The sequence below is a fragment of the Tamandua tetradactyla genome, chromosome 6 (genome assembly GCF_023851605.1).
Source record: "Tamandua tetradactyla isolate mTamTet1 chromosome 6, mTamTet1.pri, whole genome shotgun sequence".
In the NCBI taxonomy this organism is placed as follows: domain Eukaryota; kingdom Metazoa; phylum Chordata; class Mammalia; order Pilosa; family Myrmecophagidae; genus Tamandua; species Tamandua tetradactyla.
The window spans coordinates 41,216,400-41,233,138 of record NC_135332.1 but is presented as its reverse complement, the minus strand read 5'-3'; the positions used below and the strand labels follow the sequence as shown (position 1 = coordinate 41,233,138).

Sequence of the window (16,739 nt, the reverse complement as noted above, 5' to 3'; positions counted from 1 at the left end):
TTCTTTATATCCTTCCTCAATTCATTGATTTGGTTTTTGATGAGGTTTTCCATGTCTGTTCGTATATTCCGAATTAAATGTTTCAGCTCCTGTATCTCATTTGAATTGTTGGTTGTTTCCTTTGACTGGGCCATATCTTCAATTTTCCTAGTGTGATTTGTTATTTTTTGCTGGTGTCTAGGCATTCAATTACCTTAATTCGTTTATTCTGGAGATTGCTTGCACTTCTTTTACTTAGGGTTTTCTTGCTGGATAAATTTGTTGTCTATCTGTTCTTTGACATTCAATTCATCTTTATCTGGACCTCTAGCTTAGGTTTTGTTTAACAGAGGAGAATTTTTCAGTTCTTGTTTTCTTGTTTCTTGCCCTGCTTGTATGGTGCCTTTCCCCCCCCACACACTTAGGAGGGTCTACTTAGGTATTATAGACCCCAGCCGGATTTTCCCTGACCAAACTGGCCTCCTATCAGGAGCAAAGAGTCACCTGTGTCAGTTTTCCCCAAGGGTGAGACCCAGCAGGTTTAAAGACTTTCCTGTGAAGTCTCTGGACTCTGTTTTTCTTATCCTGCCCAGTATGTGGTGCTTGTCTGACTGCAGGTCCCACCAGCATAAGATGATGCAGTACCTTTAACTTTGGCCAGGGGTGTGGTGGTGTGTTAGTTAGATTCAGTTGTCAACTTGGCCAGGTGAACATACCTAGTTTTGTTGCTGAGGACATAAGCTAATGGTACGTGAACCTCATCTGTTGCTAATTACATCTGCAGTCAGCTAGGAGACGTGTCTGCTGCAATGAGTGACATTTGACTTAATTGGCTGGTGCTTAAATGAGAGAGTGCAAGGTAGCACAGCCTACGCAGCTCAGCATTCCTCATCTCAGCACTAGCAGCTCAGCCCAGGCCTTTGAAGATGCAGAAAGAAGTCACCCCAGGGAAAGTTGTTGGAACCCAGGGGCCTGGAGAGAACACCAGCAGAGACCATCCTGTGCCTTCCACGTAAGAAAGAACCTCAGTGGAAAGATAGCTGCCTTTCCTCTGAAGAACTAACAAAATAAATCCCCTTTTATTAAAAGCCAATCCGTCTCTGGTGTGTTGCATTCTGGCAGCTAGCAAACTAGAACAGGTGGAGACAGAGAAGAGGTTGTAGGCTGTTTTTAATGGCTTCAAATTACCAAGCCCTGGTGTCTGAGTTCCTTGAGAGAGGGATTCCACCCGAGTTGGGCTTCATCCCTCTCCTGGGAAAGCCACAGGTTCCAGACATGCCCTCAAAGGAGTTTGTTTCTGCCTATGCCTGGGGCAGTTGCAGTCTGAGGAGCCCTGCTGCTGTATCCAAAGGCAGTCAAGACTTTGTAGAAACACAGCCACTAAAACCTCTGTTTCCTTCTTTTTTTCCCCTTTTTCCATCAGCCCTGCCTCCTTGGCCCCAGGGCAAATATTAGCGATCTCCATTTTGACTAGGTTCACCTGAGCTGGGGGCCTATTTTTAGTAGTCAGAATTTGTCAATTAATTCCACAATTGGCATTTGGTTGGGCTCAGCCCCTGTTACTGGTGAAGTTTCTTTCCTTTCCCCTCTGGGAAGCAGCCTGTGGGGGAGGGGCACTGCCGTGGCTTGGGGAACTCATGGTACTGGGGTGGCTCGCAGCCGGTCCAGCTGGTCCAGATTGGGGTACGCTGTGTGTCCAGTCACTGATGTGGCCCCTATTATTTGTCCCCCCTATTATTTATTTATTTTTAATCCATATTTTTTTACTCATCTGTCCATACTGTAGATAAAGGGAACATCAGAACAAGATGTTCTGTACTGTGTCTGGTTATTTAGTAGTTGTTCTGGAGGATGAACTAAAATGCACACATTGTTAAGCCGCCATCTTGGCCCAGAAGTCCTCACTCCTTTTTACGGCTGAAAATTATTCCATTGTATGTATATACCATATTTTGTTTATCCACGCTTCCTTCATTGATGGCACTTGGGTTATTTCCACCTTTTGGCTATCGTGAATAATGTTGCCATGAGTACTGGTGTAGAAATATCTGTTCAAGTCCCTGCTTTCAATTCTTTTGGGTCTATACGTAGAACTTTCCATGAAATATGGCAATCCCATGTCTATATTTAACTTTTTTGAGGAATTGCCAAACTGCTTTTACACAATTTTACATTTCCACCAACAATGCATGTGGGTTCCTATTTTTCTGCATTCTTTTTTTAAAAATTTTTATTAATAAAATCAATCAACATACAATATGAACATTCTTCTTAACATATGGACATTCCATACTTGGTGTGCAATCAATGGCTCACAATATCATCACATAGTTGTATACTCATCACCATGATAACGTTTCAGTACATTTACATTACTCCAGTAAAAGAAATAAAAAGAAACTCATACATACCATGCCCCTTACCCCTCCCTCTCAATGACCACTAATATTTCTCTCTACCCAATTTATTTTAACATTTGTCCCCCTAGTATTTATTTTTAATCCATATTTTTCACTCATCTGTCCATACTGTAGATAAAAGGAGCATCAGACACCAGGTTTTCACAATCACACAGTCACATTGTAAAAGCCGTATCATTATATATTCATCTTAAAGAAATATGGCTACTGGAACACAGCTCTACAGTTTCAAGCACTTCTCCCTAGCCTCTCCAATACACCTTAAACTAAAAAGGGGTTATCTGTATTATGTGTAAGAATAACCTCCGGGATAACCTCTTGACTCTATTTGAAACTCTCAGCCACTGACACTTTCTTTTGTCTCATTTCTCTCTTTCCCCTTTCAGTCGAGAAGGTTTTCTCAATCCCTTGATGTTCAGTCCCAGCTCGTTCTAGGATCTCTGTGCCACGCTGCCAGGGAAGTTTACACCCCTGGGAGTCATGCTCCATGTACAGAAGGGGAGGGCAGTGAGTTTGCTTGTTGTGTTGGCTGAGAGATAGGCCACATCTGAGCAACAAAAGAAGTTCTCTGGAGGTAACTCTTTGGCCTCATTTTAAGTAGGCTTAGCCTGTCCTTTGCAGGGATATGCTTCATATGAACAAACCCCAAGATTGAGGGTTCAGTCTATTGATTTTGTTGTCCTCACTGCTTGTGAGAATATTAAGCCTTCTCCATATGGGGAAGTAGAATTTTCCCTTTCTCACCATTCCCCCAAGGGGACTTTGCAGATACTTTTTTATTCAATGTTCAAATCACTCTGGGATTTATCAGGGCATCATTCTGGACAAAATCTCATGCCCTACTCAAGGCTCCATGTACCTATGGTGTTCAATTAAATTTTCCATATATATTATATAAGGAGATGCACTATTCAAAATATAAATTTTGTACCAAATAAACACTTTTTGCTTTACTCTCACACATAAGTTAGAGTTTTAAAATATGAATTACCATCTATTTTCAACACCCTGAAATATTGACATTCCTTTGTTCTTTCTCATGCAAAAACATTTTTAAATCTGTACATTTATTCACTATCCTTGTACACTCTAGGCTTTCCTAGATTATACCATCTCAGTCTTTATCGTTTATCTTTTCTTCTGATTTCATTTATGCCCCCAGCCTTCCTCTCTCTATCATTCTCACATTCATTTTCATTTAGTGTACTAACATTCTTATATTACTGTTAGGTAGTATTGTGCTATCCATTCCTGAATTTTTATAATCAGACCTGTTGCACAATCTGTATCCCTTTAGCTCCAATTACCCAGAATCTACCCTATTTCTATCTCCTGATAGAAAATCTCTGTCCTTAACTGAAATTCTCCAAGTTCATTTATTAATATTAGTTAATATCAGTGAGACCATATAGTATGTGTCTTTTTGTTTCTGGCTAATCTCACTGTTTTAGTTTGCTAGCTGCCAGAATGCAATATACCAGAAATGGAATGGCTTTTAAAAAGGAGAATTTAATAAATTGCTAGTTTACAGTTCTAAGGCCGAGAAAATGTCCCAATTAAAACAAGTCTATAGAAATGTCCAATCAAAGGCATCCATCCAGGGAAAGATACCTTGGTTCTAGAAGGCCGATGAAGTTCAGGGTTTCTCTCTCAAGTGGGAAGGCACATGGTGAGCACAGCGTCATCTGCTAGCTTTCTCTCCTGGCTTGCTGTTTCATGAAGCTCCCTGGGAAGTGTTTTCCTTCTTCATCTCCAAAGGTCACTGGCTGGTTCTCTCTGCTTCTCATGGCTATGTCATTCTTCTCTGCTCTTTCTGAATCTCTGGCTTTCTCCAAAATGTTTCCTTTTTTATAGGACTTCAGAAACTAATCAAGACCCACCCAAATGGGTGGAGACATGCCTCTGGCTAATCCATCTTAATAACCACTCTTGATTGAATCACATCTCCAGGGAGATGATCTAATTACAGTTTTAAACATGCAATACTGAATAGGGATTAGAAGAAACAGCTGCCTTTATAAAATGGGACTAGGATTAAAACATGGCTTTTCTAGGGTACATGCATCATTTCAGACCACTCACTGAGCATAATGTCCTCAAGGTTCACCCATGTTGTTACATACTTCATCATGTTAGTCTGTCTTACAGCTGTGTAGTATTCCATTGTATGTGGAATGTGGTATGTGGTATATACCACAGCTTGTTTAGCCATTCGTCTGTTGATGGACATTTGGGTTGTTTTCATCCCTCAGCAATTGTAAATAATGTGGCTATAACTATTGTTGTACAAATGTCTTTTTGTGTACTTGCCCTCATGTCCTCTGAGTAGATACCTAGCAATGGTATTTCTGGATCACATGGCAATTCTATACTTAGCTTTCTGAGGAACCGCCAAACTGCCTTCCACAATGGTTGTACCATTTTACATTCCCACCAACAGTGGATAAGTGTGCCTCTTTCTCCACATTCTCTCCAGCACTAATGTGTTCTGTTTTATTGATAATGGGCATTCTGGTGGGTGTGAAATGACATCTCCTTGTGGTTTTGATTTGCATTTCCCTAATAGCCAGAGAAGTGGACATCTTTTCGTGTGCCTTTTGGGCATTTGTATTTCCTCTTCTGAGAAGTGTCTGTTCATGTCTTTTGCCCATTTTGTAATTGGGTTGTTTGTCTTTTTGTTGTTGAGTTGAACAATCTCTTTATATATTCTGGATACTAGACCCTTATCTGATATACCATTTCCAAATATTGTCTCCCATTGTGTAGGCTGTCTTTTTACTTTCTTGACAAAGTTCTTTGATGCACAGAAGTGTTTAATTTTGAGGAGTTCCCATTTATCTATTTCTTTCTTCAATGCTTGCACTTTAGGTGTAAGATCTAGGAAACCGCCTCCTATTCTAAGAGTTATAAGATATTTCCCTATATTTTCCTCTAAAAGTTTTATGGTCTTAGATCTAATGTTTAGGTCTTTGATCCATTTTGAGTTAATTTTTGTATAGGGTGTGAGATATGGATCCTCTTTCATTCTTTTGCATGTGGATATCTAGTTCTCTAGGCACCATTTATTGAAGAGACTGTTCTGTCCCAGGTGACTGCCATATCAAAGATCAATTGTCCACACATAAAAAGGTCTATACCTGAACACGCTATTCAATTCCATTGGTCAGTATACCTATCTTTATGTCAGTACCATACTGTTTTGACCACTGTAGCTTCATAATACACCGTAAAGTCAGGTACTGTGATATCTCCGACTCATTTTTCTTTCTCAGGATATTTTTAGCTATTTGGGGCACCCTGCCCTTCCAGATAAATTTGGTTATTGGTTTTCTATTTCTGAAAAGTAAGTTTTTTGGATTTTTAATTGGTATTGCATTGAATCTATAAATCAATTTAGGTAGAATTGACATCTTAACTATATTTAGTCTACCAATCCATGAAGACTGTATGCCTTCTGTTTATTTAGGTCTTCTGTGATTTCTTCAGCAATTTCTTGTAGTTTTCTTTGTATAGGTCTTTTGTATCCTTAGTTAAATTTATTCCTAAATATTTTATTCTTTTGGTTACAATTGTAAATGGAATTTTTTTCTTGATTTCCCCCTCAGATTGTTCATTACTAGTGTATAGAAACACTACAGATTTTTGCATGTTGATCTTGTAAACTGCCACTTTGCTGTACTCATTTATTAGCTCTAGTAGTTTTGCTGTGGATTTTTTGGGGTTTTTGACTTACAGTATCATATCATTTGCAAACAGTGAGAGTTTTACTTCTTCCTTTCCAATTTTAATAACTTGTATTTCTTTTTCTTGTCTATTTGCTCTGTCTAGAACGTCCAACACAATGTTGAATAACAATGGTGATACTGGACATCTTTGTCTTGTTCCTAATCTTAGGGGGAGAGTTTCAGTTTTTCCCCATTGAGGGTGTTAGCTGTGGGTTTTTTCCTATATTCCCTTTATCATATTTAGCCATATTGAGGAAGTTCCCTTCTATTCCTACCCTTTGAAGTGTTTTCAACAAGAAAGGATGTTGAATTTTGTCAAATGTCTTTTCTGCATCAATCGAGATGATCATGTGGTTTTTCTGCTTTGATTTGTTCATATGGTGTATTAACATTCATTGATTTTCATATGTTGAACCATCCTTGCATACCCGGGATGAATCCTACTTGGTAATGGTGCATAATTCTTTTAATGTGCTTGTGCTGGTTTGAAAGGATGTATGTACCCTAGAAAAGCCATGTTTTAATCCTAATCCTTTTGTAAATGCAGCCATTTCTTCTAATCCCTATTCAGTACTATATGCTTGAAACTGTAATTAGATCATCTCCCTGGAGGTATGACTCAATCAAGAGTGATTGTTAAGCTGGATTAGGTGGAGACGTGTCTCCACCCATTTCAGTGGATCTTGATTAGTTTACTGGAATCCTGTAAGAGAGAATGACAAGAGAGAAAGCTGAGAGATTCTAGGAGAGCAGAACGATGTAGCCATGAGAAGCAGAGAGTCCAATAGCCAGCGACCTTTGGAGATGAAGAAGGAAAATGCCTACCAGGGAGCTTCATGAAACAGGAAACCAGGAAAGAAAGCTAGCAGATGATGCTGTGTTCACCACATGCCTTTCCAGATGAGAGAGAAACCCTGATCATGTTTCCCATGTGCCTTCTCACTTGAGAGAGAAACCCTGAACTTCATCGGCCTTCTTGAACCAAGGCATCTTTCCCTGGATGCCTTTGATTGAACATTTCTATAGACTTATTTTAATTGGGACATTTTCTTGGCCTTAGAACTGTAAACTAGCAACTTATTAAATACTCCTTTTTTTTTTTTTTAAGGATGTCAGAGAGAATTTATTTAGCTTTGTGAGCCTTTACTTACACAATAATAACATACTCTTGGCACAGAAAGATCTTATTAATAAGTTTCATAAATTGCTTTAATAAGGTAAATCTTTAGGTTGATTTTATGAGGTTTTCATACATTAAGTTTGAGAAAGTTACTGGGTTATCACAATTTGCATACATGATCACAATCAAAACACTAAAAATAAACCACAGAAAATGACATTTTAACACCTACCAACTGCAATTTCCAGTCAAACACTTATTCCTATGCTATATTCACTGAACTCTTCATTTATTTTCCATTTTATATTCTTTCACATTTTTTCTGAATGTAGATTACAAGTAAAAATCTTTTGTATTATCTCCCCAGTCTCAATACCACAAAGTCATGTTTCACCTTGGCTATATTTTTATCCTTTAAATGGTATATGCTTATTGGACAGGCAATGGTGGCTCAGTGGCAGTTCTTGCCTGCCATGCTGGAGACCTAGGTTCAATTTCCAGTGCCTGCCCATGTTAAAAAAAGAAAATAGCATATGCTTATTAAACCAGTTATACTCCAATAACCTTGTCAATGTAAAAACATTGAAGAATTGAGAACAAATAATGGAGTCATTATTTCACTGATCCTAATCAGCAGCAATTCTGTCTGATAAATTCTTTCCATCCCTAAACAGCACCTGAAAGAAAAGTGAAATTAGGTGAAACCTATATTTTTCCAGACATCATGTGCTTTCAATAGTTCAACAGGAGTAAAACTTGATAAGAGTAAGTTAATAGAATAGCATTTTAAAATGTAACATTAATAATTATAAAGCTTATAAATACTTAGGTAAACTTGTGGAGAAGCTGACCAAGATACATAAATTAGGAGATACAAGTATCCATCTAAATTTTCTTTCATTTTTTTACAGAATATTTTATTAAAGTTGTTTAATGTACAATAGATCATTTGTCATTTGGAAATCCCTTTATTGTAAAGATAATTATTTTCTTTGATGATAAACAGTAGCCCTGTCAGTGATTATTCTGGACCTCCACGTTGGATAAATTCGATTTCTTCTTGAGACATAGGTTTCCTTCTGTATTTCTGAGGTAATGATTTTATTATTTCTGCAGTATCTGGAGGACCCTGATGAATCAGCAACTCTGGTGATTTACTTCCCACAGAATGCTGTGAAATTGCAGATGAGTGAGATGGTATTCCCGCTGATCTCAAAGCTTCTGATACACTGAGTTTAGGGTTGTCTGTCCTGTCAGGGAACCTTATTAATGGAGTATGTGGCTTGACTACCTGTACGACCCTGCTGGCAGACGCCATCTTGCTCCCCATCATGATCCTAAATACTCCTTTTTAAAAGCCATTCTGTTTTTGGTATATTGCATTCTGGGAGCTAGCAAGCTAGAACAGTGCTGCTGGATTCAATTCGCAAGAATTTTGTTGAGAATTTTTGCATCTATATTCATTAGAGAGATTGGTCTGTAATTTTCTTTTCTTGTATCTTTGTCTGGATTTGGTATGAGGGTGATGTTGGCTTCACAGAATGAGTAAGGTAGCCTTCCTTCCTTGTTCTAGTTTGCTAGCTGCCAGAATGCAATATATCAGAAATGGAATGGCTTTTAAAAAGAGGAATATAATACATTGCTAGTGTACAGATTTAAGGCTGAGAAAATGTCCCAATTAAACAAGTCTATAGAAATGTCCAATCACAGGCATCCAGGGAAACATACTATGATTTAAGAAGGCTGATGAAGTTCAGGGTTTCTCTCTCAAGTGAGAAGGCACACAGCGAACACGGTCAGGGCTTCTCTCATCTGGAAGGGCACATGGCGAACATGGCGTCATCTGCTAGCTTTCTATTCCAATTACACATTCTGGAACTGGGGATATAACTACAGAATGGACCCACTGTGAGACAGACCTGAGCTAAAATTCTATTGATAACCTGGCCTCCATAAGCCCCCACTCTGACTGGTGGACCAGAGTAACGTTTTGGGTCCCCTGGAATTAATGTCACTTCTGAACCAGTGTCTAATAATCCCTGAAATATCTGAACATTTCCTTTTCCCCAATACACAGTTACCCTGGTAAAAAGCTGTCGGTCTCCTTGGGGAAGGCTTGGAGGAGGATTAACAATATAAATTTGTGGCAGTGTAACAGGATTCTCCCTCAAAGGGACCTGGCCTCTCCTTCATTCAAAGGGCTCTGGCTCTGTAAACTGTCTCAAGTCTGGAAATTGATTAAGGGGCCATGACTCTATGTTTTTGTAATTCAGGTTAGACTTCTCTTCACTTGTCCTAGAACTGTTTTGTTTATACAGCTCAAGCAAGAATTTAGTAGACTGCCCTTCTATTGTATATTTATTTGTTTGTTTATTTTCTGCTTCTGTCTCTAAAATATAAGCTCCAAGCACAGGTATTTTTGTCTGTTTTGAGTAAAGCTTGTCCCCAGGGCCTAAACCAGTGCCTGGTTCATAACAGGTACTCATTAAATATATGCTAAATATAAATTAATCTTTACTTAATTAATTTTTAAAAAGAATAATCTACAAAAGTTAGAGCTCAGATTGTTTTTTTTTAAAGGGTACATATATGAGGAAGTGCAAAAACCAAAAAGAGTTGTTAGATTTATTTTTCCCCCTTTTTTTTTGGCATGAACAGTCACCAGGAATTGAACCCGACTCTCCAGCATGGCAGTAGATTTATTTTTAAAGGTAAGAATAGAAAAGGAAAAAGTAATTGAAAGCTATTCTGGATGGGTGGTGAGAAAGACATGTGGAACGTACGGAAGAATGAGGCAAATGCTATACAATAGAAGCACAAAAAATTTTCTATGGAAGGGCTAAGTTTTGGTGGAGGCTAGCTGGAAAGGCTTCGTGAGGAAGTGGCCGTTGAGTCAAATCATGCAGGATGAAAGTATTCTGATAGGAAGAAGGACATTTCAGACTAAGGAAACACAGAAGCCTGAAAATACTTGGCACATTTAGTAAATGGCCATGAATCTTCAGAAAGCTGTTACTACCATAACACCCACCACCTGTACCTTCAATTCAGTGCTAACATTTATGCTGCCTAAGTTTGTTCATTATATTCATTTTTGCATGTGTAAGTCTTGTTTCCCCATTCTCAAATGCTGGCAGGGACCATATGTTATACTTGTTTTTTATCCCTCATAATTTCCAGCTCATAGGAAGTACTTAAAATTGTATCTAAACAGATGAAATATGCATCTAAAGTAGATATGTCTGTCCAGGGTCTTGTCTTCTCATGTTAGTCTTTTACTTTTTTCATTGAGAAACCTCCCATTCCCCTTCTCCTTCCCCAGGACTAAGAGTGGACATGATCCACTTGGCCGATCTCTCTTGGACAAATGGCTCTTGGGTGGCGTGACTAGGATAGAAAAGTGTCAGTGCTGATTCATCACAACAGTTGACCTAGAGAGGTCTGCCCAAAGTTGCTCAGAGCTGTACAAGTTCCTATCTTTTCCAAAGCCTGGACGTTCAGCTTTTCCTATGAATATATGAGCTACCTCATATCTTTCCAATAAATTTCTTGCTTGCTTAATTTGGCCAGAGAATCCTCACTAGTACAGTCTTGTCATTCAGATCAGACCACAAAATATAACAAAACACTGCCTTGCACACAGTAGCAGCTAAATTTATGTGGTGACAAAGTGTACAAGAAGAAATAAACAGCTTATTCTCAGCTTGTCAACTGAGACATAGATTACAAAGTTATTCATTCATAGAACATATTGTTGAGCAGTTATTATGTAGTTAATTGCATTGTGCTAGGTGCTGGGGAGATACAAATATGAAAGAGTTGTAGTCTTTGCCAGCAAGGAGCTTGTACTCTAGTAGGTAAGAAAAAAAATGCCCCTAAATAACCATGCTAATTTTAGGGGTATATAGGAATAGGGTCTTTTGTAGTCTGGGTTCTTTCTGTTGCAAGTTGCATAAACCAGTTCACACTGGATTAAGCAATAAAGGGAATTTATTGGCTCCTGTAACAGGAAAGGATGCTGTAGATTGAGGAACTTAAACAAAATTGTTGGGTTCCCTTTTTTCTCTCTCTCTATCTCATCATGGTAGTTCCAGGCTAATACCACATCAGTCTTTTTTTTTTTTTACCCCAGAGAAAAGAGAAAACCTCTTTCTGCCTGTTTCTATAAATGTAGATCTTTCCCTAAAGACGCTGATTGGCCTGCTTTGGTCACATGTTCCCCACCCCACACCAGTTATTGAGACCAAAGCAGTAGGTGTTATGACTAGCAGTGCTGGGTATATGTCACCCCTGGTCCAGTGGAATGGGGGGACTGTTGCTGGAATCTACACCAAGGTTACATGGTGGAAGTGGAGAAGAAAAAAGGTGGAGGCCAATCCTGTTACTGGAGATAATGGAAAGGAATCTGGGCAGACAAAACAAATGTGTAGTGCAAGGGTCAAGAAAGTGGTTTAAACTCCTTACTGAGGAGTTTAGAGCAGGGAGAGAGAGTTCACATCTAGGGTGCTCAGTGATGGATTCCTGGAAAGGGGGGGCCTGTGATGGAGCACTAAAAGACAATTTTAAGAGATGGAGATGGTAGGAGGTCCAGGTGAAGGAAACATGAAAAGCAGCATTGCAAGAAAGCACAGAGCTCATTTGGGGTTTGCTTCCATTTGGTGGGTTCCAGAGGATTCACGTGGGAACTATAGGAAATAGCTATAGTGGGATTCAACCCAGAGCCAAAACTCACTTCAAGAGTTTCACAAGTTGGGGCCTGCCAGGTATCTGCTTATATGAGAGACCGAGAGCCTCCTAGGAGGGAATCACACAAACTCTGGCTACTAACCATGGCCTGGGGGTGGGGGGCAGGAGAAGGGGGGGAGAACTTAAATATTTATAATTAATCATTTATTTTTCACTAGATTTTTTTTAAGTGAAAAGGGACGAGATGTATCCTAACAGTTCAAAGAGGTATTCAATGGAAAATGCTTCTCCCTCCCACCCCAGTCCTCTTGACAGAGGGGACAATTTTGAGTTCATTCTAATGGCCACTGTTCACATTGGATCTTCTAGCCCAGCCTGTGGGCCCACATCTAGGTGTCAGGGAGAAAGACAGGGTTCCAAAGTTAAAACTTTAAAAGGTATCTCCACTAAAATCTCTGAAGGAGTTTGGACAGGCAAGATGGCCATAGGGAGAGTTTGGGTGCCCTGGCATCAAACAGTGAGAATGAATCCTGCCCACTTGGGTAGGACCCCACATGGCTGACCCCACATGGCTATGACATGAGAATGGCTCTAAAGGGCAGAGTGAGCTTTGACACATCAGAGCTTTCAAATTAGCAACAGCTTGGATTATGCAAATACAGGCTTGAGACTCCAGTGACACCAGGCAACATAACTCAAGGCAACTACAGTTGGGTGGGGGAGAACAGAAGCACACTAGGTAGAAGCAAGAGAAGGCAGCTCAGGGCATGGCATCTGCAGGAGGCCTCATCCTCAGTGGTGTGCACCGACAAGGGTTAAGAGTTTACTCTGGAGTCAGCCTGCTCAGGCTTTATCCTGACCTTGTCACCAACTAGTTCCCATTGGTACCTAGTCCACAGGCTGTTTTGAGGGTTTGCCTAGGTGATATATGTGAACAGTTCAACCCTGTGTCTGTCTTAGAGTAATCATTAGCTGTCATTATTTGTATTAAGAGGTGTATCAGTTCGTGGAGACCTCAGTAGATGACCCTAGTGAAGGAAAGTGGAGCAGATGGAAAGGGAGAGGAGCCTCAGAAATAACAGGGCTCTCTGCAGCCGCTGAGGGATGGGGTAGGGGTGGGGATGTGGATGAGATAGGAGAATGTTGTTTATTTGTGAGGGATAACCTATCCTCTTGTTCTCTCAGGCCAGACAGGAGTGCAGTTAGAATTCACAGTGGATTCTGAATGCTTAGCTGAAAAGCTAAGATATCATTCAAGTGGTTGTGAAGAAAAAGTTGAGAGAACTATATTAAGATTAATCTGGATGCCTATGCAAAGAAGTTGAAAAAAAAAGAGAGACCAATTAAAAGATTATTATCATAGATTGTGAGAAAAACATAAGGGGCTGGAATTGGATGATAGCACTGAGAAAAGAAAGAAAGGGACAGATGTGAAAGAAATGCTTGGCAACAAAACTATACCAGGATATATATATATGTATATATGTATATATATACATATATAACATCTGCTTGCCCAAGTCTTCAACATGTTCCAGTCTAAATCCTAGAGTTTTGGAAACTATGCAAACTAGCACCTTGCCATATGCAATCCAACAATCCATTGGATTTTTTTCATTGTTTACATGCATTGTTCTACACAATTAAATGATTTTTCCAGACTAAACTTCTAATTATTTTTTTTTATATTTTTATTTTTTTATTAATTAAAACAATTAACAAAAAACAAACAAAACAATAAGATATCATTCCATTCTACATATATAATCAGTAATTCTTAATTTCATCACATAGTTGCATATTCATCATTTCTTAGAACATTTGCATCGATTTAGAAAAAGAAATAAAAAAACACAGAAAAAGAAATAAAATGACAATAGAGAAAAAAAGTTATATATACCATACCCCTTATCCCTTGCTTTCATTTACCACTAGCATTTCAAACTAAATTTATTTTAACATTTGTTCCCCCATTATTTATTTTATTTCATATGTTCTACTCTTTTGTTGATATGGTAGATAAAGGGAGCATCAGCCACAAGGTTTTCACATTCACATAGTCACGTTGTGAAAGCTATATCATTGTTCAATCATCATCAAGAAACATGGCTGCTGGAACACAGCTCTACATTTTCAGGCAGTTCCCTCCAGCCTCTCCACTACATCTTGATCAATACACTTCCTGATTTTTAAAAAAATTTTTTTTATTAATCAAAAAAAAGAAGAGAAATTAACACAACATTTAGAAATCATTCCATTCTACACATGCACTCAGTAATTCTTAGTATCATCACATAGATGTATGATCATCATTTCTTAGTACATTTGCATTGATTTAGGAAAAGAACTAGCAAAACAGCAGAAAAAGATATAGAATGTTAATATAGAGAAGAGAATTAAAATAATAATACTAATAAAATATATATATATATAAAAAAAGGAAAAAGAAAAAAACAAAAACAAAAGATACAAACAAACAAAAAACTATATTTCAGGTGCAGCTTCATTCAGTGTTCCAACCTAGTTACATTACACTTAGGTATTATTGTGCTGTCCATTTTTGAGTTTTGTATCTAGTCCTGTTGCACAGTCTGTATCCCTTCAGCTCCAATTACCCATTATCTTACCCTGTTTCTAACTCCTGCTGGTCTCTGTTACCAATGATATATTCCAAGCTGATTCTCGAATGTCGGTTCACATCAGTGGGACCATACAGTATTTGTCCTTTAGTTTTTGGCTAGACTCACTCAGCATAATGTTCTCTAGGTCCATCCATGTTATTACATGCTTCATAAGTTTAGTCTGTCTTAAAGCTGCATAATATTCCATCGTAGGTATACGCCACAGTTTGTTTAGCCACTCGTCTGTTGATGGACATTTTGGCTGTTTCCATCTCTTTGCAATTGTAGATAATGCTGCTATAAACACTGGTGTGCAAATGTCCGTCTGTGTCTTTGCCTTTAAGTCCTTCGAGTAGATACCTAGCAGTGGTATTGCTGGGTCGTAATCCATTCTGCCAGTCTATGTCTTTTGATTGGGAAATTCAGTCCATTAACTTTTAGTGTTATTACTGTTTGGATAATATTTTCCTCTACCATTTTGGCTTTTGTATTATATATATCATATCTGATTTTCCTTCTTTCTACACTTTACTCCATACCTCTCTCTCTGTCTTTTCGTATCTGACTCTAGTGCTCCCTTTAGTATTTCTTGCAGAGCTGGTCTCTTGGTCACATATTCTCTCAGTGACTTTTTGTCTATAAATGTTTTAATTTCTCTTTCATTCTTGAAGGACAATTTTGCTGGATATAGAAGTCTTGGTTGGCAGTTTTTCTCTTTTAGTAATTTAAATATATCATCCCACTGTCTTCTAGCTTCCATGGTTTCTGCTGAGAAATCTACACATAGTCTTATTGGGTTTCCCTTGTATGTGACAGATTGTTTTTCTCTTGCTGCTTTCAAGATCCTCTCTTTCTCTTTGACCTCTGACATTCTAACTAGTAAGTGTCTTGGAGAACGCCTATTTGGGTCTATTCTCTTTGGGGTGCGCTGCACTTCTTGGATCTGTAAATTTAGGTCTTTCATAAGAGTTGGGAAATTTTCAGTGATAATTTCTTCCATTAGTTTTTCTCCTCCTTTTCCCTTCTCTTCTCCTTCTGGGACACCCACAACACGTATAGTTGTGCGCTTCATATTGTCCTTCAGTTCCCTGATCCCCTGCTCAAGTTTTTCCATTCTTTTCCCTATAGTTTCTGTTTCTTTTTGGAATTCAGATGTTCCATCCTCCAGTTCACTAATTGTAGCTTCTGTCTCTTTAGATCTACCATTGTAGGTATCCATGTTTTTTCCATTTTTTCTTCTTTGTCCTTCACTCCCATAAGTTCTGTGATTTGTTTTATCAGATTTTCTATTTCTTCTTTTTGTTCAGCCCATGTCTTCTTCATGTCCTCCCTCAATTTATTGATTTGGTTTTTGAAGAGTTTTTCCATTTCTGTTCGTATATTCAGCATTAGTTGTCTCAGCTCCTGTATCTCATTTGAACTATTGGTTTGCTCCTTTGACTGGGCCATATCTTCAATTTTCCGAGCGTCATCCATTATTTTCTGCTGGTGTCTGGGCATTTGATGAGATTTCCCTGGGTGTGGGACCCGGCTGGTTGAAAGGTTTTTCTGTGAAATCTCTGGGCTCTGTTTTTCCTTTCCTGCCCAGTAGGTGGCGCTCGTGGCGCTTGTCTGTCTGCAGGTCCCACCAGTAAAAGATGCTGTGGCTCCTTTAACTTGCCAATCCGAATCTCGCAGTCGGCCCGGGAAACCGCGCGTGGAGGGGGGGGTCACCGGCCGCCGCGGCTTGGGGGAGTGCCGGTCCAAATTGCCCAGCTGGCCCGAGACGCCAAGCGTGGCGGGAGGGCCCTGCTATCCAACGTTCCCAGTCAGACCGGGGAGCCACGTGCATGGAGGGGACCCCAGTCGCCAGCCACCCCGGCCAGGAAAACACGCGCACCTCGGGTATCTCACCACAGAAGATTCTCCCTGCCCGTTCGCCGTTCCAGAATGGGGTACGCTGTCTTTTTGGTCTCTGTCGTGGCTCCGGGAGCTGTTTTGTATTGTTTCTGTTTCTTTAGTTGCTGTTCTGGAGGAGGAACTAAGACCCGCGCGTCTTACTAAGCCGCCATCTTCTCCGGAAGTCACTTCTAATTATTTTATTGAACATCATACTGAATGATGATTCTCTACCACAGATATCTTAATTGATTTTCTATTCCCAGATCATTTTACCTTTTTGATTTTAAACTATTTAACCATCTGCTGG

At 39.2% G+C, this 16,739-nt stretch overlaps 1 protein-coding gene across 1 annotated transcript; it reads right to left on the bottom strand.

Annotated features, from left to right (window-relative positions):
- Positions 1–8,192: 8,192 nt before the first annotated feature.
- LOC143685973 (alpha-ketoglutarate dehydrogenase component 4) lies at positions 8,193–8,597 on the bottom strand. The gene has a single exon (XM_077163077.1). It carries the CDS (start codon positions 8,575–8,577, stop codon positions 8,266–8,268), a length of 312 nt encoding a protein of 103 aa, XP_077019192.1. The 5' UTR covers positions 8,578–8,597; the 3' UTR covers positions 8,193–8,265.
- Positions 8,598–16,739: the final 8,142 nt, after the last annotated feature.

Bases quoted from the DNA above. Each gene is read 5' to 3' on its own strand.
- LOC143685973 (XM_077163077.1), bottom strand. From the start codon at position 8,577: ATGATGGGGAGCAAGATGGCGTCTGCCAGCAGGGTCGTACAGGTAGTC.